Source organism: Bos javanicus, chromosome 16, assembly GCF_032452875.1.
Source record: "Bos javanicus breed banteng chromosome 16, ARS-OSU_banteng_1.0, whole genome shotgun sequence".
NCBI classification, from domain to species: Eukaryota; Metazoa; Chordata; class Mammalia; order Artiodactyla; family Bovidae; genus Bos; species Bos javanicus.
The window spans coordinates 50,333,078-50,358,271 of record NC_083883.1 but is presented as its reverse complement, the minus strand read 5'-3'; the positions used below and the strand labels follow the sequence as shown (position 1 = coordinate 50,358,271).

Here is a 25,194-nt window from a genome sequence, read left to right as displayed (position 1 = left end):
TGCTCCTCACCACCTCTGGGGTCCCGGGGAGTCTAGGGCAGTAGTCCCAGAACCTCCCAAGGCTGCAGCTAAAACTGAGACCCACTGGCAGATGGGCAGCAGTCTGTGTGCCTAGATCCCATCATCTAGGCCACGGATGTGCCAGTGAGAGACTGGACAGCATCTGAGGGGCCAGGCAGTGTCCATCTGTCCATCAGTGGAGACAGGCGGGCCGTCCACAGCTGGAAGCAGCATGCGTCTGACAGGGGAACATGCCCATCCCATAGGGACGGTGAGGCCCAAATCCTGCAACTGTGCAGAGCTGGCCAGGGTCTAGGTGGCAGCCCAGCATCAAGGGAGGCCTCAGCCATAGGATGGACCCCATCTTCTGTTTGTTAACCCCTTTCTGGTGTCTTATCATAACCATTCAGTTGTTCCCCAGCCTAAACCCTGAGGGATTCCAGACACAATGAAAACTCTTCCTTTCTCAGTCTCATCCCAGCCTCCCACAGGGCCTGACTTGCAGCAGGCAGTCTCAGGTGGAGAGGAGAAATGCTGCTAAGGCCTGCGCAGCCCCCTGCCTGCTTCTGTCCCCCAGCCCCAAGGCAGGCACAGGATTCTAGTCAGAACCCTGCCCACCAGGTGGAAATGAGCAAGGCCAGGAGAAAGCAGCTCCCTTCTCCTCCCCAGGCAAGCCCTTGGCGTCTCCAAGGAGCAGACAGGCAGCCCCTCCGGTCCATGTCACCCTGTCTTGTGTCACACGTCACGTTGGCTTCGGCGTTCCACGGTTGGGTGTAGTCTTAAGGTGTTGAATTTCTTTTTAGCACTTTGCCTGTAGTTATGGTCTGCTGCCACTAGGTGGTGGTGGTGCTTCAGGTTTGTGAGCCATTTTTTAATTTGAGATTCAGATAGCTATCTTAATTTTTTGGGCTTCTCTGGTAGCTCAGTCAAGAATCTGCTTGTAATGTAGGATATCTGGGTTCAATCCTTGGGTTGGGAAGATCCCCTGGAGAAGGAAATGACAACCCACTCCAGTAGTCTTGCCTGGAAAATCCCATGGACAGGGGAGCCTGGCAGGCTGTGGTCCATGAGGTTGCAGAGTTAGACAAGACTGAGCGACCAACACTAACTAAATTTTTTGACCACTCAAAAAAACGAACAAAAAAGGGTATAATTCTGTCTTCATCCCAAATTAGCCATAAGGAGTGCTAGCCAGGGATCGAGCCAGCAGGGCTTGCTGGCTGGTTTCAAAGTAAGGTGCTTTGTGATCACAAGTGTCAGTGACCCGCATCACCCAGGGGCTGGCAGGTGATGGTCAGCTGCAGCTCCCCCAGACTGGACCCTGGACTGTGACGGGGTTCCAAACAAGGACCAGAGCAGGGCTGGCTGCAGGAAGTGAAAGAACCCAGCCCAGTGGCCAAGAAGAAGGAGACCGCTGGTTCCAATGATACCCTGCTTGTCCATGATCCATGCTCAGTCACCCAGGATACCCAGGTGTGGGGTGGGTCCAGGCGCGTCAGGACTGGGGGTGCAGTGGAGCCCCACAGCCTCTCTCACTCTCCTGCCAACAGATGTCAGCCATTGAGACCATGACGGAGAAGCTGGAGAGCTTCGCGGCCATGAAGGTGGACTCTGGCAGCTCCCTGCAGCCCCTCCCACACCACCCCTTCAACTTCCGGTCCCCGCCCCCAACGCTCTCAGACCCCATTCTCAGGAAGGGCAAGGAGCGATACACTTGCAGGTGAGATGCGGTAAGCCCCTGAGGCAGTTTTAGCGAGGCGGCCGCAGGCGCCACAAGGGCCCATGAACCTGCACTTCCAGGAAAAAGCTCAGTCTCAGCCAGGGTCCGCATGGTAGCCGGTGGGCCACTGTCCCCTTGAGGTCATTCCCTGAAAATATCCACACCAAGCTGTGCTCCAGTGAGCACAAGAAAATGCAGCCTTGGCCAGCAGGTAGGAATTTCCAAGCCGGAAGCTAAGGCTGCTGGTCCGTGTTTAACCCCGGCCCTGGGGGTGGTGGGAAGCTCAGCACTAAGGAGAGATGGCCGGTCCCCAGCTGCACAGGCCTGTGCAGCCGGTGCTTTCCAGCTCGGCCCAGGCTAGGCTGGGGGCTGAGAAACTGCCTCGGGCAGGGGCACGGCCCTGAGCGGGCCAGTGTGGGCCAGCGCCAGCTGCCCAGTGGTGTGTGTCCAGCCTCTCTGTGACACTCAGCTGGGCCCTGAGGCCGAGGAGAAACTGAAATCCAGGGTGTGCAGTGGGTCACCTGCCCCCAGGTGTGGGAGAAACAGCACCAGAAAACACCTGGGTGCCCGCCTCTATGGCAAAGCGCCTGCCTGATGGACCCCTCCCCCACTGCCTGCCCCCAGGTACTGTGGCAAGATCTTCCCCCGGTCAGCAAACCTCACGAGACACCTGAGGACGCACACCGGGGAGCAGCCGTACAGGTAGGAGCCCGCCCAGTCGGGGTGCGGGAGGCAGGCTCCTGGCGGACCTCCACTTCCCCTGCCATGGGATGGGCAGCAGGTGGAAGCAATGCTTGACCTTGCTCCAGGTCACTGGGTCACTCCATCCTGGCCGCTCAGCCCTCATGCACCTGGGAATGTTGTAAAGATCAGGCTTCTGGAAGGTTCCCGCCCACTGACCCCAGAGCGTGTCTGGGAGCAGCCCTTCCTCCTGCCACTGGGGTGTCAACTGGAGAGCGAAGCCAGGCCCAGGGGTGGTCTGTGTGGAGAGGGAGCTTCAGCGTCACCACCACCCAGCCCACCTCCACCCACCTCCCCACAGCCGCTGGCCATTGCTGACCTCAGCCCGGGCAGGGGACCAGGGTGAGCCCCTAAGGCAGGGTGGGCTGGTCTCAGAGAAGGAGCCCCGTGCAAACTTGGATCCTACCCAAGCTGGGGGCATCCTGAGGATTCACCTAGGTGCCCCGACCACCCTAGACGGGAGCCCTGTCTGCCCCCACCTCGCTCCTTGGTGCCTAGTCCCCTCCCTGCAGAATGTGGTCGCAAGCGCATGGGGGCTGTGAGAGCCTCTACATTTCACGTTCACAACTGGTGGGGGCATCTCCCTGTTTCAAAGACTTGGAGCCTCAGGCTCAGAGACGCCCCTGACTTGCCAGGGTCCAAGCTCACAGCCACACTTGCTGACCATTCTGGCCTTTTCTCTTGGTGCCTAGGGCATTTGTTGGCCAAGAAAAGAGCTGAGGGTAACATCCTGGCTTTCGGGGAACCCACCTGGTGGGGGTGGGGCCGGGAGTCCCAGGGAATGGAGACCTTGAGACAAATTGGGGGATGCTGGTCCCAATGCCAGGATGACATCCTGGGCTGTCTGGTGGACAGCGGCTGTCGGGAGCAAGGGGTCTGGCATCATTTTAAGTGGGCAGCGTCAGGTTCGGGCACACAGCTGGGAGTGACCCATGGGTCCAGGGTCCTGGACCCATCCCTGTAGCAGGGCAGCTACAGGGGCTCCTGCAGGCATCATAGCCCCCAGGCCCTGTCCCAGCCGGGTAAGCGTTAGCTTACATCGCTTACCAGTCATATGCTCAGTGCCCTCAGCTGGCCCCCAGCACACAGCCTCCTTCCCTGTTACCCTCCAAAAGTGACTTACAACTTAACAAAGGAGGGCTCGGCTTGCTTCTCTCCCGGACAAGGAGCCCTGTGTGTTTCTGTAAGGAGAACCAACTTCTGGACAGGGTTGCATATAAGAGCCCCTGGGGGTTCAGGTCCATGTTTATAGAAGGATTTAATTATCATTGATTTCTTTTGCTCTTTCAATCTGTGAGTTTCGACACGAGTAACAATAATTGCTTTGAAAGTTGGCATTGCAAATCCTGACTGTATCTAGCTCAAGGCAGCCCCACAATGAGGAGTTTGGGGTGTGGGCCTGTCTTGTGACATCACTGGGGCATCTGGCCTCACTTTGGGAATTGGAGGGGCTTCAGTTGGAGGAAAGAAAGTGCAAGTTCATCCACAGAAGGCCAGTGCTGGCACAGCCCAAGTCACCCCAGTGACGCCAATGAAAACCGCCACCGCCTGTCTGTACCCCATATGTGTGCACTGTGTGTGTGCCCACGGAGGCCCAGCTGGTGGGTGGGTGCCCCCACAAGCAAGAGAAAGACAGACCCCTTAGTGTGACACACAGTGGGCACGACCCCTTAGTGTGACAAACCTCTGCCCGGCTGGGCCGGTGTCCTAGTTTAGAGATCTCTGAGTGAGGCTGGGAGATGAGGGGCAGTTGATGATGTTTTTTCAAGCTCCAGAACATAGGGCTTGTTGAGATGTGGGAAGGAGGGTGGCTGCTTCCTCTGTCCTGGCAGCCTGTCCAGGGGTCCCTCCGGCGCTGCCCAGAGGTGGGTCGGGGGTCTTGATGCACGTGCTCTGGATGCACGTGGGCTGACCGTGGCTCCTGGCGGGACCTGGGACTCCGGCTCTAAGGATGCTCACCTCCCCCCATCTGCAGATCGTTTCCTCTGTGGCTCCCCATCCTGCTAACTGTGCTGAGTCCACGTGCCCAGCAAGGTCCTGTTACCATTCCCATCAGGGCTCCAGGTGGCCCATACATGTCTGTTCTTTGTTCATTTTATTGTTAAGCCTGGGTTACAAAGGGCTTCCCTGGTAGCTCAGCTGGTAAAGAATTTGCCTGCAATGCAGGAGACCCTGGTTCGTTCGATTCCTGGGTCAGGAAGATCTGCTGGAGGAGGGATAGGCTACCCACTCCAGTATTCTTGGGCTTCCCTGGTGGCTCAAACGGTAAAGAATCCACCTGTAATGTGGGAGACCTGGGTTCCATCCCTGGGTTGGGAAGATTCCCTGGAGAAGGACACGGCAACCCACTCCAGTATTCTTGCCTGGAGAATCCCCATGGACAGAGGAGCCTGGCGGGCCACAGTCCATTGGGTCGCAGATAATCGGACAGGACTGAGCGACTAAGCACACAGCACAGGGTTACAAAAATCTCTGCTATCTTTCCTTTCCCGGTTTTTACAGTTACCTAAAGCCTATCTCTCTCTGGTGGCTGGTACGGCCCCACTAGGTTCCAGAGTGGACACAGCCACCGCCCCACCAGGGGCCATTTCACTCTCCCCACCCGGTGCTGCATCTTCAACACCACTGGCTTCCCCGGGGCGGGGGCAGACGCGGTCACAGCAAGGTCCCCTGGCTGCCCGCTGCCTCGGCTGGCCTGTCTCCGCTCTCCCATTCCTGTTGGAGTGCGATGGTGTGCTATTTTATACAGCACGGCCATAAATTTCACTAGCCACTTGTCAGCTTATTTACAACGCAAATTCCAGCTGCTCCGAGAGCCCTGCTCCCTCGCAGCCCTGGGCTCACCAGTCCCCTAAATTTCAGATGCACTTCTCTGGGCCATTTATTTAGATTAGAACCAGGAGAGGGTCAGATTCAGAACCCTGTGACCAAACTGAATGTGTGGCTGCTCTCCCGGCCCCTCCCACCAGCAGAGGTTGGGGAGTGACGGTGCTCAGGCCCGCGACCGAGCTCCTCATCCAGTCCTATTTCTCACTCAGCTGTCCCACTGCTCAGAGATACTGCACAGCCACTGCTGGGGCTCAGCGAGGGTCCCTACTTTTCCAAAGATACAGGAAAGGAAGGCTGAGTGTGCAGACATCCGTGTAGACCAAGGCAAGCACCCCATGCAGCCTGTGGGAAGGCTGTTGGGTGGGCTGGGGCCAGCTTGGCCTTGCACTTGCCCTACAGGCGAGCCTGGCAGCACTGGGGGGTGAAGGTTTCTGTGGGTTTGAGGGTGTGTTGGGGGCAGAGTTGAGGAGCAAGATGGTGCAGGCAGGGATGTAAAAGTCCTCCTTCCTGGACTATTGAGAGGGGATCACTGGATCAGAGCACACCTGAGCATCTCTGCTCAGCCCAGAGGGGAGAGGGTTGAAGCCCCAGTCCCACTGCTCTGTCACCCCAGCTGAGAAGGACAAGACAGCCACCCTCCTGGTGCCGGCAACTGGGACAGGGGTCCAAGTCGAGGCTGCTGAACATTACACGACTGTGGGAGGACCAAGGCCCTACGTCCTAGGGGCTCCCGGGGGCCTGGTGGCAGCTCAGCTGGCCCAGCAGGCCAGCCCCAGGGCCAAAGGGGTGGCTTGAAGGAGCTCGGGGGACTAGTGCGTGGATCATGGGCAGCTCTTAGCCCATCTGCTGTGGAGGCAGCCAGCATGAGTCTGGCCTCAGGCAGCATCTGGAAGCCTCGGGACTGAGTAAATGAAGCCCGAGAATCACATCAAGGGAGCAGTCTGGGCTCCTCCAAGCAGGGCCCATCCCATAAGTATTATCTCCTGGGTGAAAGTGTTAGTCACTCAGTTGTGTCCGACTCTTTGTGATCACATGGACTGTAGCCCACCAAGCTCCTCTGTCTGTGGGGATTCTCCAGGCAAGAATACTGGAGTGGGTTACCATTTCCTCCGCCAGAGGATATTCCCAACCCAGGGATCAAACCTAGGTCTCCCACGTTGCAGGCAGATTCTTTACCATCTGAGCCACCACTGAAGCCCTACAGGTAGGGAGAAGCCACCCACGAGTAGGGGGTGGTAATTTGGGGGCTCTCACCCTCCCACCACAGAGAGCTGCCACCAGCTTTGAGCAGGAAAAGCTCAGCCCCGGGCCCCAGTGGCCAGCCTGGGGGTGTCAAGCGTCCTGTCTCAGGGACTCAGGGCCATTGGGCTTGCCCAGACTCCCCAGGTAGGGCCATCTTCTGAATGTCAAGTGTCAGACGAGCACCTCCTAAGTGGGCGGGCAGCACTGGGGTGAGAGGCCAGGGCCCCGGGGTGTCCTCAGACACGTGTCCGTCCACAGGGCTGAGTGCTCGTGACCACTACACCGTGTTGGAGCGCGGCCACCAGTGTCCTCAGGACAGGTCCCTGTACCTCCCAGCCACGCCCTCTGAGCGGACCTAGTCTCCCAAGCCCTGCCCCGCCACACTGGCCGCATAGACTCTGCCTGCCAAGGGCCTGCCCGGTCAGCGCTCTGCCATGCTCGCCTCTCTGCTTGTCAATCCACAGGAGCCTGGTTCCCAAAATAGGGAAATAGCTGAGCTCAGGGATGGATAAGTCAGTGCTCCTGTGCCTCTGAGCCGCGTACGGGCATCCCTAGAGAAGTTCTGAGACCAGGAGCACATGAGCGTGCCCACCAGCACGTGCACACCTATCACACATGCACCCGTAAGCATGCACATATAGCCTCACCCGTGTGCATGAGCAGACTGACACACGCACCTTGTGCGACTGGAGACCCAGAGCCGGAGTCCCCCTGCCATGGCCCGGCTGGACGCCCTGGACGGGTGGGAGTGGCTGGCCAGTGGTGGTGGCCTGGACCCCTGGGACGGGACGAGGCGGCCCTGTCTGCAGAGCTGTGCCGTGGGTCCTCAGTCCCCGACACCCCACCCTCTCTGGTTCTTGTTTCTTGCTGCCAGTGTCTCTTGGGCCCTCACCATTGGTTCCCCTGTGATAACCTGGGGGACATCCCCCCTCCCTCCTCTGCCCTGCCCTGGGAGAAGCCCCACACCCATAGGGACCCTGCACACGCCGGCATCTCAGATTGCTCCTTGTGGCAACTTCATGCTTTGCTCTGATAACTTGGTGTCATGATACTCGGACAACCGAAGCATCCAAGGAAAGAGCATCTTTTTTCATTTCCCGAGTGCGCCACGCAGCCTGGCAGCAGGTGCCCCCAGGAGGGCACTAAGATAAACCAAGCGCACAGGGCTGGGGGCACCTCCACCAAAGGGGTCCATGGACAGGAGGCCATCTGACGGGGCGAGGCTGGGAGCCCCCATCACCCTGGGGCAGAGAAGGACACTAAGGAGGGTTGGTGCGGCCCTGCAGCCACTAGCCACTCTAGTGGACTGGCAGGCTGAGTCCCCAAGGGGGATGGGTCTGCTTGAGGACCCACTAAGAGGAGTTGGGACCAGGCCAGAGGAGGGGTCTGTCTGCCAGGGAGGAAAGCTGCAGGCAGCGGGTCTGGGCTCCTTTCCGGAAAAACCTGCTGGGAGCATCTTTCCTGGTGCTCGGCCGCCCCCTTGAGGCCGCCGGGAGCACACCACCCTCTGCTGTGGACCCTGCGCTTGGGGAAAGGACAGCAGAGAGGGGGAGATGCCAGGAGACACCAGGGAGTCCCGGTGCTGCCCACCCCGGGGGCACAAGCCCCAGAGAGTCCCCTCCACCAGCTCAGGGCACAGTCCCACAGCATCAGTCACCCAGAGTCAGGGATGGGGGGACATCTGCTTCCAGGGACACTTGGCTGGGACTGCATCCCAGCTCTCCACCGTGGTCCAGGGGCCTCAGGGAGGCTGTGAGGGCAGGATCTCCACTGAGGCGCCGTGTCTTCCAGGTGTAAGTACTGCGACCGCTCCTTCAGCATCTCCTCCAACCTCCAGCGGCACGTGCGGAACATCCACAACAAGGAGAAGCCCTTCAAGTGCCACCTGTGCAACCGCTGCTTCGGGCAGCAGACCAACCTGGACAGGCACCTGAAGAAGCATGAACACGAGCACGCACCAGGTGGGGGGGCAGCGCAGAGGAGGGGCGCGGGGGGCCTGGAGGATGGGGTGTGGGGAGGGGCGGGGAGCAGGGAGGGGGGAGGGGGGCTTGGAGGATGGGGTGATGGGTGGGGCGGGGAGTAGGGAGCAGGGAGGGGAGCCTGGAGGATGGGGTGATGGGCGGGGTGCTGGGGATGGGGAGGGGGCCTGAAGGATGGGGTGATGGGTCAGGGTGGGGTGCTGGGGAGGGGTGAGGGGGTCCTGGAGGATGGGGTGATGGGCGGGGTGCTGGGGATGGGGAGGGGGGCCTGGAGGATGGGGTGATGGGTGGGGCGTGGGGAGGGGGTCCTGGAGGATGAGGTGATGGGCGGGGTGCTGGGGATGGGGAGGGGGGCCTGGAGGATGGGGATGATGGGTTGGGGCAGGGTGCAGGGTGGGGAGAGCAGGGCTGAGGAAGGGGCACACAGGCTAGCCCTAGGGGAAAGCCTGCAGTCACCCCTCAAGCCATCTTCATTCAGGGGAACCTTGTACCCTTGGGTTTCCCTAAGGGGGTGTTCCCTAAGAGTGCCCCGCACGTGCACCCCTTCAGCCACCTGTCCCCTCCCGCTGTGCCACAGTGGGTGGGGTGCAGCCGAGGGGCACCCTCCTCTGATGCTTCCCCCTCCCCACAGTGAGCCAGCATGCGGGGGTCCTCACCAACCACCTGGGGACCAGCGCCTCCTCCCCCACCTCTGAGTCAGACAACCACGCACTTTTAGATGAGAAGGAAGACTCCTATTTCTCTGAAATCAGAAACTTTATTGCCAACAGTGAGATGAACCAAGCATCAACACGAACAGACAAACGGTAAGAAACACGTCCCAGGGTCCCAGGAAGGTCTGGACTCTGTATGGTTCCCTATATGGTCATGCCCACAGCAGGCCCCCACCACAGCACCAGAGACCCCAGGCCCACAGCAGAGGGCGAGGCCTGCAGGCTCTGCAGCTGGCACCCTTCCCACCCACCAGCCACCCCGCCTCGGCTCTCTGCTTCTGCAGAGAACAAGCACCCCGGCCCAATGGCGGGTGTCACACACTCAGTGCCACCAGCACACGGGCCTCAATGCACGGTTTGGCCTCAGTGTTAACACGTGCGGCCAAACGTCAACCAGGTGAGGGCTCCTTTCATGAGATCCACCATGCCTCTGCAACTCCAGGACAGGCTCACTGAATTTGACACATGAACGGTTTCTAGCAAGAGTGCTGCTCCTTTAAACACACACACAGGCAGGAAAATGGCAGAATTGGGATCCTAAGATGTAGAGGCTGTAACACATTCCCTTCATCCCAGGCCTCGGCGGCAGACTCAGAGAGGCCGGACTCCTAGTGCTTAGGGACGCGCTCCCCTGCTTCTGCAGAGGAAATGAGGCCCAGAGGATTGGGCATCTGGCTCCAGCCCTTCTGCCCATGGGTGGGCTGCCAGCCCAGAACCCAGTTCCCTCCCACCCAGGACACCCGGCTTCCCAGGGGCTTGTCTGCTCCCCGCAGGCGGCTGCATCTCCTTCACCCCTGGGGCCCCTGAGGCAGAGCAGGGGCACTGAGCAGACCTTCAGGATGCACGAGCGGCACATGGGCTTGGTGCCCTGGCTGTTTCTGGCTCTTCTGAGTGGCTAAATCCATGCCCAGGACAGTGATCCCACCTGGTGCCTCGGTGGGCTCAGAGGAGGAGACATGGGAGAGGCTGGCCATGGGCTGCATGTCCCCGAGCCCCAGCCCTGCCAGGCACCAAAGACCTTGATATCGGGGCGCGGCCAACAAAGTGCCTGGGTCCGTCCCCGGCTCTGGTCACGTGTGATGGTCTAGTGGGAGCCCAGCCCTGCCATCTGCGCCCAGGGTGGCGAGCTTCATTCTGGCAGCACTCTGGGCTCCGTCTGAGAGCCGTCCGTGGTTCAAGTTCTGAGGTCTCCACCTTCAGAGTAAGTCATGGACCTGAGCATCCAGGAGCCAGGCCATGAGGCATATCCTGGCTGATACAGGCTTCCCTGAGCTGTGACCCCCTGTGCCCAGGGCAGAGCCAGACAGGGAGCTGACAAGGACAAGCCAGGGGCATCCTCCCTGGGGTGGGTGGCCCTCCAACGCTGTCCCTGAGTGGCAGACCCAGCTCTCAGCCATACAGAGGACACCCCAGGAGAGTCACCAGGAAAGACCGGGTGTCCCCAGAGGGACGAGGGGCTGGCACCACCCTGACCCCACAGAGCAGCATTTTAGCCAGGGCCCCAGGGGTGGGGGCGGTAAGTGAGACTCAGACACCGGCCCCACACCCCTCAGAAAGCCCAGGGCAGAGCCAGCCTACAGACCAGGCCCTCGGACAGCCTGTGTTAACCCACCCAGAACCAGTGACCTCCTCTTGACAGTCTATTATAACTCAGGGCCTGCCAGGCTTCCTGACCCCAGAAACCCCTGGGCCAAACCCTGTCCCCTCCCCAAATTCCTCTGTTGACATCCTGACCTCCAGCCCCTCAGAGTGACCTGATTTGGAAATAAGATCTTCTCAGGTGTAATTAGTTACGATGTCATTCTGAAATCAGGTGGCCCATATCCGATAGGACTGGTGTCCTTAGAAAAGGGAGAAATTTGGGATTTCTCTAGTGGTCCAGCGGCTGGGAATCCACCTGCCAGTGCAAGGGACGTGGGTTTGGTTCTTGGTCTAGGATGATCCCACAGGCCTCAAGGCAACCAAGCCCGTGTGCCACAACTCCGGAAGCCTGCACACCCTAGAGCCTGTGCTCCGTAGAGAAGCCCCCACAGTGCGAAGCCCATGCTCTGCAACCAGAGAGTAACCCCCACTCTCAGCAACTAGAGAAAGCCCAGGCAGCAGTGAAGACCCAGCGTAGCCAAAAATAAATAAATAGACTTTTTTAGAAAAAGAAAATGGGGAGACACCGTGTGAAGGTGAAGCAGAGTGGGTGATGTGTCCACGTGGAGGAGCCCCAGGGATCACCAGCAAAGCACCAGAGTCCAGGGAAGGGGCTGGGAGGAGGCACCGGCCCTGAGACACCTGCAGCTGGGGCATCTATGAGAGACTGAGCCAGACCTATCTGTGTGTGCTTGGGAATCTCTGGAGGAGGCACGGGTCAACCGTGGCCTGCCACAGGGTCAGGGGCACTGACTACAACAGTCCAAGGAGCCCTGGCATGCTGGTATAGGTCCTTTTGAAGGAGGTTGCCATAGCCACTATTACCCCTACCATAGTTTGGCCTCGGGCCAAAGTACAAGGAGGGAACACAGCCCCATCCATCAGCAGAAAATTGGATTAAAGACTTACTGAGCATGGCCTTGCCACCAGAACAAGACCCAGTTTTCCCCACAGCCAATCCCTCCCATCGGGAAGGTTCCACAAGCCTCTTATCCTCATCCATCAGAGGGCAGACAGAATGAAAACCACAGTCACAGAAAACTAACCAAACTGATCACATGGACCACAGCTTTGCCTAACTCAATGAAACTATGAGCCATGCTGTGTAGGGCCACCCAAGACAGACGGGTCATGGTGGAGAGTCCTAACAAAACAGTCCACTGGAGAAGGGAAAGGCAAACCACGTCGGTGTTGTTGCTTTAGAAGCCCATGAACCGCATGAAAAGGCAAAAAGATAGGAAAGATGAACTCCCCAGGTCGGTAGGTGCCCAATGTGCTCCTGGAGAACAGTGGAGAAATAACTCCAGAAAGAATGAAGAGACAGAGCCAAAGTGAAAACACTCCCAGTTGTGGATATGACTGGTGATGGAAGTAAAGTCGGATGCTGTAAAGAACAATATTGCATAGGAACCTGGCATGTTAGGTCCATGAATCAAGGTAAATTGGAGTGGTCAAGCAGGAGATGGCAAGAGTGAACACTGACATTTTAGGAATCAGTCAACTAAAATGAACCGGAATGGGTGAATTTAATTCAAATGACCATTATATCTACTACTGTGGGCAAGAATCCCTTAGAAGAAATTAAGTAGCCCTCATAGTCAACAAAAGAGTCCAAAATTTAGTGCTTGGGTGCAATCTCAAAAACGACAGAATGATCTCTGTTCATTTCCAAGGCAAACCATTCAATATCATAGTAATCCAAGTCTGTGCCCCAGTCACTAATGCTGAAAAAGCTGAAGTTGAACAGTTCTATGATGACCTACAAGACCTTCTAGAACTAACACCAAGAAAAAGATGTCCTTCATTATAGGGGACTGGAATGCAAAAGTATGAAGTCAAGAGATACCTGGAGTAATAGGCAAGTTTGGCCTTGGAGTACAAAATGAAGCAGGGCAAAGGCTAACAGTTTTGCCAAGAGAATGCCCCGGTCATAGCAAACACCCTCTTCTGACACATGACATCACCAGATGGTCAAACCAAAATCAGACTGATTATACTCTTTGCAGCCAAAGATGGAGAAGCTCTGTACAGTCAGCAAAAACAAGACCAGGAGCTGACTGTGCCTCAGATCATGAACTCCTTATTGCCAAATTCAGACTTAAATTGAAAAACACAGGGAAAACAACTAGGGCCATTCAAGTATGACCTAAATCAAATCCCTTACGATTATACAGTGGAAGTGATAAATAGATTCAAGGGATTAGGTCTGATAGACAGAGTGTCTGAAGAACTATGGACGGAGGTTTGTGACATTGTACAGGAAGCAGTAATCAAAACCACCCCCAAGAAAAAGAAATGCAAAAAGCCAAAATCTGAGGCCTTACAGGTAGCTGAGAAAAGAAGAAAAGCTGAAGGCAAAGGAGAAAAGGAAAGATATATCCATCTGAATGCAGAGTTCCAGAGAATAGCAAGGAGAGATAAGAATGTGTTTTTAAGTGAACAAGGCAAAGAAATAGAGGGAAACAATAGAATGGGAAAGACTAGCGATCTCTTCAAGAAAATTAGAGATACCAAGGTAACATTTCACGCAAAGACAGGAACAATAAAGGATAGAAACAGTATGAACCTAACAGAAGCAGAAGATATTAAGAAGAGGTGGCAAGAGCACACAGAAGAACTGAACAAAAAGGATCTTAGTGACCCAGATAACCACGATGGTGTGAGCACTCACCTAGAGCCAGACATCCTGGAATGTGAAGTCAAGTGGGCCTTAGGAAGCATTGCTACAAACAAAGCTAGTAGAGGTGATGGAATTCCAGTTGACCTATTTCAAGTCCTAAAAGATGATGCTGTTAAAGTGCTGCACTCAATATGCCAGCAAATTTGGAAAACTCAGCAGTGGCCACGGAACTGTAAAAGGTCAGTTTTCATTCCAATCTCAAAGAAGGGCAACGCCAAAGAATGCTCAAACTACCATATAATTGCACTCATCTCACATGCTAGCAAAGTAATGCTCAAAATCCTTCAAGCTAGGCTTCAACAGTATGTGAACCACAAACTTCCAGATGTACAAGCTAGATTTAGAAAAGGTAGAGGAACCAGAGATCAAATTGCCAACATCCATTGGATCATAGAAAAAGCAAGAGAATTCTAGGAAAACATATACTTCTGCTTCATTGACTCTGCTGAAGCCTTTGACTGTGCGGATCACAACAAACTGTGAAAAATTTTTCAGGAGTTGAAAATACCAGACCACCTTACCTGCCTCCTGAGAAATCTGTATGCAGGTTAAGAAGCAACAGGTAGAACCAGACATGGAACGATGAACTAGTTCCAAATTGGAAAAGAGGTATGTCATGGCTATATATTGTCACCCTGCTTATTTAACTTATATGGAGAGTACATCATGCAAAATGCCAGGCTGGATGAAGCACAAGCTGGAATCAAGATTGCCAGGAGAAATATCAATAACTTCAAATATGCAGATGACACTACCCTTATGGCAGGGAGCAAAGAGGAATTAAAGAGACTCTTGATTAAGGTGAAAGAGGAGAGTGAAAAAGCTGGCTTAAAACTCAACATTCAAAAAAATGAAGATCATGGCATCTGGTCCCATCACTTAATGGTGAACAGGTGGGGAAACAATGGAAACAGTGACAGATTTTAGTTTCTTGTGCTCCAAAATCACTGTGGATGGTGACTGCAGCCATGAAATTGAAACATGCCTACTCCTTGGAAGAAAAGCAATGACAAACCTAAACGGCGTACTTAAAATCAGAGACATCTCTCTGCTGACAAAGATCTGTCTAGTTGAAACCATGGTTTTTCCAGTAGTCATGTACAGATCTGAGAGTTGGACCATAAAACAGGCTGAGCACCGAAGAATTGATGCTTTTGAACTGTGGTGTTGGAGAAGACTCTTGAGACACTGTTGGACAGTAAGGAGATCAAAGCAGTCAATCCGAAAGGAAATCAACCATGAATATTCATTGGAAGGACTGTTGCTGAAGCTGAAGCTCCAATAATTTGGCCTCCTAATGCAAAGAGCTGACTCACTGAAAAAGACCCTGATGCTGGGAAAGATCGAAGGCAGGAGAAGGGGACAACAGAGGACAAGATGTTTGGATGGCATTACTGATTCAAAGGACATGAGTTTGAGCAGTCTCTGGAAGATGGTGAAAGACAGGGAATCCTGATGTGTTGCAGTCCACAGCGTCACAAAGAATCTGACACAACTGAGCAACTGAACAACAACGAATCTACTGGAGGGGAGAGGGACGATCCCTGCTGTTTGAGCCATAGCCATGTGCTGTGTTAGGCTGGCCCTGGGGACATTCTGCACCCAGGCAGCTGTTTGGAGGCCTGGCTACTCGTTCTGGTTTCCTCTCTGTCTGAAGCTGTCTCCAGCCAGACTCCCCTCTCTGTCCCCGCTGTATCCATCCCCCACCCTCAACGAGCGCTGGTGTTTGACGCAGGCCTTCCACCAATGAGCAGATTTCTGTGCAGGGCGAGGCACGGTGCCAGGACAAAGTGCTCATTCATGGTCGCTGCTCCCACAGAGAAGGGCTTGTATATAAACGCACAGAGACTCAGGTTCAATTAAATGACACTCAGGGCTTTACGCTGTCCCAAGCTCCCCACCTGTGCTGTCCATCGGCACTCAGGGTGGGGACTGTTCTCACATTCCCCCGGAGGGCGTGGGTTCTGAGATGACAAACCCCGCCCAAGGGGACCTGCCAAGACCCATGGAGGGAGGCAGGACCTGGATCTGGGGTCCTCCCCACTGGTGGACAGACGTGAACCTGATGCCCAACATCAAGGGAGACACATCAGGGTCCTGCCTGTCCTGGAGAATAGGTCAGCTGTCAGCAACTGTATACTCTACGGTGGAAAGATGAGAAGTGAAGACGAGGTGGGGGCGGGGAGGGGGGCCAAGAACTGAACCACCTGGAGCTTCCCAGCCCATCCACTCAGCTCTGTATTTGGAGATGGTGACCACTTGGAGAAGACATCCCTCTTGCCTTAGTGCCCCAAGCAGGACCCTGAGTCTCTCCCGACAGCAGGGGATGGACTCCCATGGGCTGTGTGAGGTCCAGAAGGGGTTGAGTCCGGGGGCTCAGAACTCCAATTCATGAAGCATGTGCCTTGCTCCCCATCCACCTCCACCCACGTGCGGGACACCTGCCCAGGTGGCCTTGGGCCCAGCCCATGTGTGGCCACGGCACCTGGTCATGAACTTGCAGATGAACCGAACAACACTGTTGTCATTTTTCTCAAAGTAATGGGCACCCTCTTCCTCACGGCTCGCTTTCTCTTTTCAATAATGAGGACCAGAATGGGAAAGGCCCCCAGCTGCAAGGACCCCTGGGGATGAGGGGAGGAGTCTGAGCTGCAGGAGAGACAGCCCAGTCTCAGAAACACACTCACCCTGGAGGGTTTCCGTCGCCGACAACAGCCCAGTCCACACAGCCCAGAGCCCCAGGTCCGAGATACTCCATCTGTGGAGGGCCGCCCAGTCCTCGTGCCCTCGTGGCAGGTGGGGAAGAGCAGGCACTCATCAGGGTGGGGCCGCACACCTCCCACACTCCGAGCCTCCCCAGGGATACCCCTTGTGCAGGGCCCAAGCCCAGTACCAGCTCCCAGGACCCCTTGCCCTCCAGGCCAGCGTAGCGCCCTTCCCGAATCCCTGAGTGTCCCGTGTCTACGCCAGCATGACAGGAGCCTGCTACCCAGCAGTTCCTGCCCAGCTTCATCCTGGTCCTGGGCAGGTGCCCTTCCATTTTTTAATCACTTGAAACAGCGGCCGAGGACGGAGACGGGCCGCGCAGAACCCCAGCTCTGAGGGTCTAGGGATAGAGAAGGGCAGGCTGCCATCGGAGGGGCTGGGGGCACAGGGATGGCAGGGGTAGTGATAGAGAAGGGCAGGCTGCCATCGCAGGGGGCTGGGGGCATCAGGGATGGCAGGGGTAGTGATAGAGAAGGGCAGGCTGCCATCGGAGGGGGCTGGGGGCATCAGGGATGGCGGGGGTAGTGATAGAGAAGGGCAGGCTGCCATCGCAGGGGGCTGGGGGCACAGGGATGGCGGGGGTAGTGATAGAGAAGGGCAGGCTGCCATCGCAGGGGGCTGGGGGCATCAGGGATGGCAGGGGGCCAGAGCCACTGGAACCAAGTTGCTGCCTCAGGACATCTGTGGTCAACTCCCTCTGTGTCATTTCAGGCCGGAAGTCCAGGACCTAGATGGCACCTCCCAGTGCCCGGGCCTGGCCATCAGGAAGCCAGAGGACGTGGAGGAGGAGGAGGAGGAGGAGCTGGAGGAGGATGATGACAGCCTGGCAGGGAAGTCACAGGACGACACTGCATCCCCCACACCCGAGCCTCAGGGTGCCTATGAGGACGATGAGGATGAGGAGCCACCCACCTCCCTGGCCGTGGGCTTTGACCACACCCGAAGGTGGGCACCTGCCCTCTGTGGGCCCCAAGTGCTTGGGCCCCGGGCAGGGAGATGGGCAAGCACCAAGGGGTGACCTCACTCCCACACCGTCCACCCTGCCAGCGGGGTTCTCTCCTTCCCAGTAGGTGTTTCCACTGCAAGGACTTCTGTGCACAGGTCAGGGTGAGACCGGGCCCCAAACTCACACACACATGCACACATACCTGCACACACATGCACACAATGCACATGTACATACATGTACACATGTGGACATGTGCACGTGTATACACAGGCACGTGTGTGCGTGCGTACATATGTGAACACCACATGTGCAACTGTGTGCACACTCTCGCCCGTGTGGGCACATGTGTATACATGTGCACACATACACACTGTGGGCACATTTGCACATACATGTGTGAACACCACATGTGCAACTGTATGCACACCCTCGCCCGTGTGGGCACATGTGTATACATGTACACACATGAAGGTGCATGTTTATACACATCTGTGTATACATGTGCATGCGCACACATGCTTCACCCAGTCCAGAAGCAGAGCAAGGCAGGCAAAGGCTGAGAAGGAGCTGATCAGGGACCCGTGGGTGATCTCCAGCCCCGCAGAACCAGGAGTAGTGACGTCTGTCTTCAACAGGCTGTGGGTGGGGGTTGAGCACCAATGATTTTGAAAGCTGGCAGAGGAGAGCCTCTCCTGCTGCGTCCCCACTGCTCACTGCCTACATTCAGCACCTGTGATGCCACCAGCATTCAAGGTCTTCCTGGGGGTGGCTGGCAGATCCTGCGGGCCCTTCGGAGATGGCCCACTTCCTCCCACTCTGGACCCTGAGAGTGGGCCCCCCAGAACAACCCAGATTTCGGGAACCAAGACCTCTGCCCTGCTCCCAGCCTGTGCTCTGTGCCCAGGGACCTGGCGCCCTGCCTGTGCTCGCAGTGTGTGTGCACGCACGGACCTCCTGTGTCCTCCATCACTTTCCTGTATCTGTGTGGCTTCTGTCCACGTGTCCATGTGTCCGTGTGTCTGTCTCCTGTGCATGTGGCTCGTGGAGACGCTGTGGTGTGCATGCAGGCACGGAGCTGGCCATGGGGCTTCAGAGAGGCGGCCGAGGCCAGACAGGCTGACAGCAGGCCCCTCTCCGGTCATTGGTGCAGGTGTGTTGAGGAGCCACCAGGCGGTCTCTTAGCTTTGGAGCCGATGCCGACTTTTGGGAAGGGGCTGGATCTCCGCAGAACAGCTGAGGAAACGTTTGAAGTTAAAGATGTGCTTAATTCTACCTTAGATTCTGAGACTTTAAAACAGACCCTGTACAGGCAGGCTAAGAACCAGGTAGGTACCTACCAGAGCCTGCCCCCGACCTTCCCCAGGCTGGATGGCAGGCCCCAGCTGTGCCTCCCCGACCAGGGACCACCTCCCTTCTCTCTGTGGCCGTCCCATGTCTGCATGGGGGACACCCAGGACTCCAGCCCTCCCATGCCCATTGCTTTGGCTAGAGAGACCCCCAAATGATTCCCTTTCCATGAAAGCAAGGGTGGGGAGAGGTTGAGAGCAGATGAACGAGAGCCAGACCCTCACAAGGGCGCTCCCCCAGTCCCTCAGTGATCCTGGACATGAGGGTCCTGGCCCTCATATACCCGGAGGGTGGTATCCACTGGCAGTGCCCTCGTGGCTGCACTGGCCTCCCTCTGCCTCTGCCCAAGCAGGAGTGATGGTAGCCCAGGGTCCTCTCGAGGGACGCTCCCCCGTCGGGGTCACGGGCTCCAAGCTGCAACTATGGCGAGTCAGCAGGGCACAGGCTGGCCGGCATGACTCACCCTCAGCCTAGGGGCTGCAGGACCCTGCTTATTTTCAGCTTGGGGGACTTGGGGTTCCACTCAGCTCTCCGCAGCTCACCCAAGTCTGAGCAAAAACCGTCTGCGTGTCTGTCTTCGTCTCTTTACTAATCCTGTCCAGAGTGTGAAATTGGGTGGACACACCCCACCCCACCTGCTCTGAGCGGCCCTGGGTCCCATCCACTCGTGCTCTGGGGGCCAAGCTGGGCTCTGGGCCAGAGGCACGTCTGCTCTCAGCTCAGAAATGCTGCACACCACGTCCCTGAAATGGCTCTGTGCCACCACCACGGTCATCCACACTGGACAGGGCCCACCAGGCAGGGCCTGCGCCTCCTTGATGGGGTCTCAGCAGTAACCACCAGCACCCTGGTCCCCCTGAAAAGCATGCTTGCCTGTGAATCCATGCTGATCACCAGGGATGTAGGGGCACCTGCGAGGGCGGATGTGCCCCAGAGAGGCTGAGGGTTTTAGTGGCCCTCTGCAAAGATGCCTCCTCTGCAGGCCAGCCCCCAACACCTTTGCCCCCGCCTCACCTCTGGGTATGAGGTCAGTGGGAGGGGGTGGGAGGCCAGGAGGGCATGGGCTGGCCTGGGGTCTACAGGACCCACCCCACACCACTCACCTGCACTCCTGTGTGTGCCCTCCCCTCCATCCAGGCGTATGCAATGATGCTGTCCCTTTCCGAGGACACTCCTCTCCACGCCTCTTCCCAGGGCCCTCTGGACGCTTGGCTGAACATCGCGGGAGCCACGCCAGAGTCTGGAGCCTTTAACCCCATCAACCACCTCTGACTGGCCTGAGAGGGGCTGGGGTCAGAGTCCAAGTGAGGCCACCAGGGCCCCCGACTTCCCAACAGAAATCTCCATGGCAGAAGACGGAGGCAAGGGCCTTGGGAGCCTGTGCGGCCTGGGGCCGAGGAGACCCCTCCTTGTCACCTGTATCTGACCACTCCTCCACATCTGTTCCCCTCTCCATGGTCCAACTCTGACTTTTGCAATGAAAACTCAGAACCCGGCCTCCTTGGAGCCATCATAGGGTTTCACTGGCTCCAAGCATCAGTCTTGAGAACAGCCTTCAGTTGGTACAGCTCACTCTATCCGGGCACAGCACTGGGGGCTGCCTCACAGAGTCAACCCCATGGGCAAGGACGGGGTTTGAACCCCACACCGAGGCTGGTGGCCCTCTCCCAGGCGCCGTGTGGCATCTAGGGAGGGAATGGACATCTGGGCATGCTCTAAGGAGGGAATCGCCCTGACAATTTTTATAAAGAAAATGACAAGAATGATCCTTTTGGTAATCTTATTGACGACAGAGTCTATTTAAGCATGTGGTTTTAAAAATAGACAGTATTTTTTAAAAAAAAAATCACAAAGTGACTTGCAAATTGTTTTTTAAAAGTAATTTTGCATTGCTTTGAAATCTCAGCTTCTTTGCAAACCCAAACCTGCCTGGGACCCAGCCCTGCGTTTGGGGGTGTTCTTTATACTGTAGATAATGGAGAGATTTTCTATCCCTGACTGTGTTTGTAAAGCCAAGGTGATTCTGGGCACCCCGCCCCCAGAACCGAGGGGCGGAGCCCACTCCCGGGAGCAGTTTGAGACTGTGCCTGGAATCAGATACGATGTCCTGGGCTGGCCCAAGGTTGGGACTCAGAGATGTGCCTGTCATTGTGTGACATGGGATTCGTGCCCACGTCCCCCACCCAGAGGGAGGTCGGAGCAGGGACTTGGTCCCCAGCGCAGAAGTGGCCAAGCCCCTCCACCCACCCCCCCACCATTCTGCAGAAGGCGGGGCCCGCCATCATCTTGGGATCTCCAGCACCCACCCACCCCACCCCTGCGGATGGACAAGGGGAAGGGAGTGGGCACCCCCCATAGGGGCTGCCGTGGGGTGCACTCCAAGGCTCCTCTGCTCCAGGCTGCCAAGCTCCATGCTCACCTGAGACCCCAGGACACAACTGCCACTTCGCTCTTTGTGTGGGTTCTTGGCGGGCGGGACCCGGCTCCAGAAGGACGGGAGTCCAGGTGTGACCTCCACAAAGAGCTAAGACAGCACAGCCCTGAGGGGACGGACGGCACCTCCCAGGACCAGGCTGCTCTCCACTCGATGGGCTTTAAATTATTCCCATAGGGGCCAATTTCAAATAATTGTTGTTGTTTTTTTTTCCCTGATGGAATTGACCTTAATCTGTATATAACTTGTAATTTTTTCTAATTCATTTCTTTTCTTATTTTATTTCTTCCTTAACAGTATTTTTGGCATTAGACATTCTTATTGTGAAGAAATAATGTTAATATAAGTATCTAGTGAAGGACCAAAACCGTGTAATAAGGTTGTGTGTTGTGTGATCAATAACCAGGGAGTGGGGCGATTTTTAATGTGCCAAATACCCCACGTCCCCCACCCCCCAACGAATCCTGCTGCCCGTTTTCCAGACAATCATGTGTTTTTGTTAAATTTGAGTTTCAGTTGCATTTAAGACAAGTGCTCTATTTATTTCTTTTATTGTTTGGAAGAAAAACGAAGACTAGCATCCCAAGAAGAGGAGGAAAAAAACCCGCCCAAGTTGCCCTAAGAAATGTGTGAAAATACAAACGGTCATGGAGTGGCCAACCGTCCAGCCGCTCCAGGCCAAGACAATCGTCCGCCTGGGCACTGGGGGTTCGGCTTCACAGTGGGGACCTGTGGATGGGGATCCCCAAGGGCGCACAGACCTGCAGATCCTAGCGAAAGGATTTGGCCTTTCCCGGATCCGGTCAAGGTACCACTCAGAGCGCCTTCCACGTGGGAACAGGCTGGAACGTGGCCCCCAGGGCGGTCAGAGAAGCTGCTGGCAGAGGAGCCGCCTGCAGCCGCACCCACAGGGATTTACAGACACGGCTGCTCGCACCACCTCAGAAGCTTCCTTCATCCCACCCCCGCAGTGGACCCTCCTGGTGTGTCGCAACTTCCAACTCTCCCTCGGTTGAGATGGGACCCCTTTGAAAAGTCAACCTCAGATACCACCTCCCCATTTCTGTAAACCCAAATTATATGATTTCTTCTGCTAAACAATAAGGTGTGTGCTTTTTTTTGCGATTTGACTCTCTCTATCCAAAGCAGGATGTTTGGGCAGGTGGAGGCCTGAGTGTCTGTTCCCTGCAGCCCAGCCCTTCCGTTCACCTCTGGTCTCTCTGTGACAGTCACGGTTGGGTCTCTGTAGCTGATCTTCTTAAACTCTGACTCTTCCTTCTTTCCTTCCCCATCCCCAAGAACCCTGACTGCACATTTTAAGTCCTGTTTTTTGTCCCTCTTGAAAACAATTAGAGTAAGCCCAGTTTCTCCTCCAGCCTGAGCATTTGGCAGATTCAGTGGCGGGGAGGGTTCTGTCCTCGGACCCTCAGATAAAAAGAGCACTTATTTCCTACGTCTGGTGGGTCCATGAAGCCTGGCCTCAAAGTTGAGCATTGTCCCAACCACAGTCAGCTGCCCCTCCCCAGGTCTTCTCTGCCCCCAAGGCTCCAGCACCAGCCACCTGCTCAGACCCAGGGGGACGCCCTGGAGGGTCTGGGAGCTCAGGCTGGAGAATTCCGAGAGCCCAGCTTCATGGCACGGATGCAGCTGGTGGCTGGCTGGCCAACCAATGCATCTGTGGGCTGGTGGCCAGAGTCAGGGCTGTAAACTAGGAACCCCACTGGGCTAGCGTGCTGGGGCCAGGGCCCTTCACTCCAGCCTCGTCCACTTCCCTCTTTGGGCTGCTGACTCACCCCCAAGTGGAAATTTGGAAGGAGGTCTCCTCACTCTTCCCTCTTCTGCCCCTCAGACCCCAACCCCCACCTTGGGCCCAACTCTTTCATTCCCAGGACAAGCGGGTAGGACCCCAGGACTGCTGATCCTTTGGCCAGCCAGCCCTTCATAAGGGAGACCCAGAAGCCTCTGGTTGGAACCCAGAGGCATGCATTTCTGCATCCCACCTGGAACCCTGGGGTGGGGATAAGTGACTGGGGTGGGCCTGAGAGACTGCCCAGCCCTAGTGGCCTTCCCATACAATGCCAAGAGTACGGCCAGTCCACCCAGACACTGATTGGCCCTGGAAACCCTGAGGGCCCTTGTCCTGCGTCCTGGCTGCTTCCTCAGTGAACATTCGCAAAGCACTTGCCTGAATACACATCCCTTGTGTTAGCCCCGAAGCCTCAAAGCACTGGATTGTGGCACCCCGGGCCCCACCCCCGCCCCCCCCACTACTGCCCAAGTGACTGAAATCTACTGAGCTTACTCACCGTGCTGTCCTGGGAGGGGCAGGGGCAGCACCCCCAGAGAGCACCCTGCACTGCTGCCTGGGGCGGTGGCGGGGAATGGATGGGGAGCCGGGCACCTCGCTCCCCTCCCGGCTGGGGACGCGGGGACATAACTGCTCCTGGTCGGTGGAGGTCAGCCGGGTGTCAAAAGCCATGAATGTCTCTGTAGCGATGCGTGATACTGTGACTAAGACGTCCTCACGAGATGCCAAGGAGCGTCCCTCTCCTCCTGCCATTCCAGTGTTTATGTCTTCCTTCTTTTCTGTCACGGATTCGTATTACCACTTGTGGGGGAAAAAAAAAAAGTAAGAGAAGATAGAATGAAAAGGCAGCTTATGTTTCCAGATGTGCAATTCACTCATGAACAAAGTTATCCTGAAGGCTCCTTTCCGCGCACCTCTCTTCCTCGTTCTCCTCCAAATGAGGGAAGCTGAGCCCCGTGTCCACACGGGACTGAGGGCATCCATACGCGTACGCTGGTGACACTCCAAACCTGTGCGTCCATGTCATCCTTCGCCATCGTTACATTATGATCCGGTTTTTTTTTTTCTTTTTTTTTTTTTTTCTTTTAGAGCTGTATAGTGTTGAAAAGAAGTCAAGTGTAAATGTCTGGTTTTTCTCCATAATGTTTTTTTTAAAAAAACCATTGAGAAGGAGGCTGGTGTATGTCCCACGTCCCCCGATTGTAAATTTGCTTCCGTTCTAAGTAAACTGCATGGCTCGTGTGTAGTCATTATTGTGTCTGTTCGTGAAGTTTTTACGAAAAGGAAAATCCCATAGATGCACTTATTAAATATGTGATTAGAGTCTGCGTCCTCCAGACTAGGAGTCCTGAACTGCCCACATGGAAGACGCAGTTCTTAACATGGAAATAGCTGTGGGAGAAGGAAAGGAAAAGACACCAAGTGTAGGAATCATTCAGAGAGTAACTCTGCAGATTTCATTTTGATGATGCTCGTGATAAAGACAAATGTACGTGTGTAGAGAAATGTCTTTAAGATGAAGCCTAGGAGAAGCTGATTTTGAGGTTGATGCTGTAGACTAGGACTGTATACCAAATGTAATCTTTCCGATGCTACAATGAATTTATACATGAGATTGATATGCAATAAATCTGTGTGCTTTTCTAAGACTCTGTGCCTGCCTGCTTCACTCAGGGAGAACAGAGGCCTCGGAGGGCTGGGGAGGGATGGTGAGAACGGACTCAAGAGTCAGGGCGTGGCTGGTGGGGAGGCTCACCAGCCCTGATGGAGAGCCCCTCGTGCCATCCTCCTGCACCACTCCCAGGGCAGGTCCCCTTGCTGTTCCTGTTTTCCAGAAAAGAACAAGTTCAGAGAGGGCACCAACTACCCAGGACAGCCTTGCAGTGAGAGTGCTGGTCTCCAGCTGTGCCCTCCTCCAAGTGTGCCCACCTCAGGACAGGTGACCTTTAGGTATGGCCCCCAGGTGTGCCCTGCTCCAGGTGTGGCAGCCTCCGTGTGTTTCTACTCTCGATCACAGTGGCCTTCAGGTGTGTCCATCTCCAGGTGAGCCTACCTCTAGGCATGGTACCCTACTGGTGTGCCCACCTCCAAATGCAACTGCCCCCAGGTATTCTTACCCCAACATGTCCCTGCCCCCAGCGCCCATGCCCATGAACTCTCACCAGGGCCTCTTGATGGAGGAGAAGCCCATCCTATAAGGCCAGCCCCAAATCTGCCCCCCTCTGAGAGTAGACCTCCCCACCAGCCAGCCCTCCACTTCAGCTGTGTCTGCCCCACACACTGCTTCCAGCCAGGGCCTTAGCCTGACCCACCGGCAATGGCCAGATGGATCAAGGCAGAGCAAAG

General features: G+C 56.0%; 1 protein-coding gene across 4 annotated transcripts in view; it reads left to right on the top strand.

The window, feature by feature from the left end:
* PRDM16 (PR/SET domain 16) overlaps positions 1–24,495 on the top strand; it is a 340,531-nt gene extending 316,036 nt beyond the window's left edge. For 3 of the 4 annotated variants that reach the window (XM_061382973.1, XM_061382972.1, XM_061382974.1), the window contains 7 exons: positions 1,551–1,720; positions 2,345–2,422; positions 8,324–8,493; positions 9,143–9,317; positions 17,023–17,256; positions 18,411–18,585; positions 19,745–24,495. In XM_061382973.1, the coding sequence (XP_061238957.1) occupies positions 1,551–1,720; positions 2,345–2,422; positions 8,324–8,493; positions 9,143–9,317; positions 17,023–17,256; positions 18,411–18,585; positions 19,745–19,879 (1,137 nt within the window). In that variant the 3' untranslated portion in view covers positions 19,880–24,495. The remainder of the gene's footprint in view (positions 1–1,550; positions 1,721–2,344; positions 2,423–8,323; positions 8,494–9,142; positions 9,318–17,022; positions 17,257–18,410; positions 18,586–19,744) is intronic. The other variant, XM_061382975.1, reaches the window with a different exon arrangement.
* The last annotated feature ends 699 nt before the right edge of the window (positions 24,496–25,194 follow it).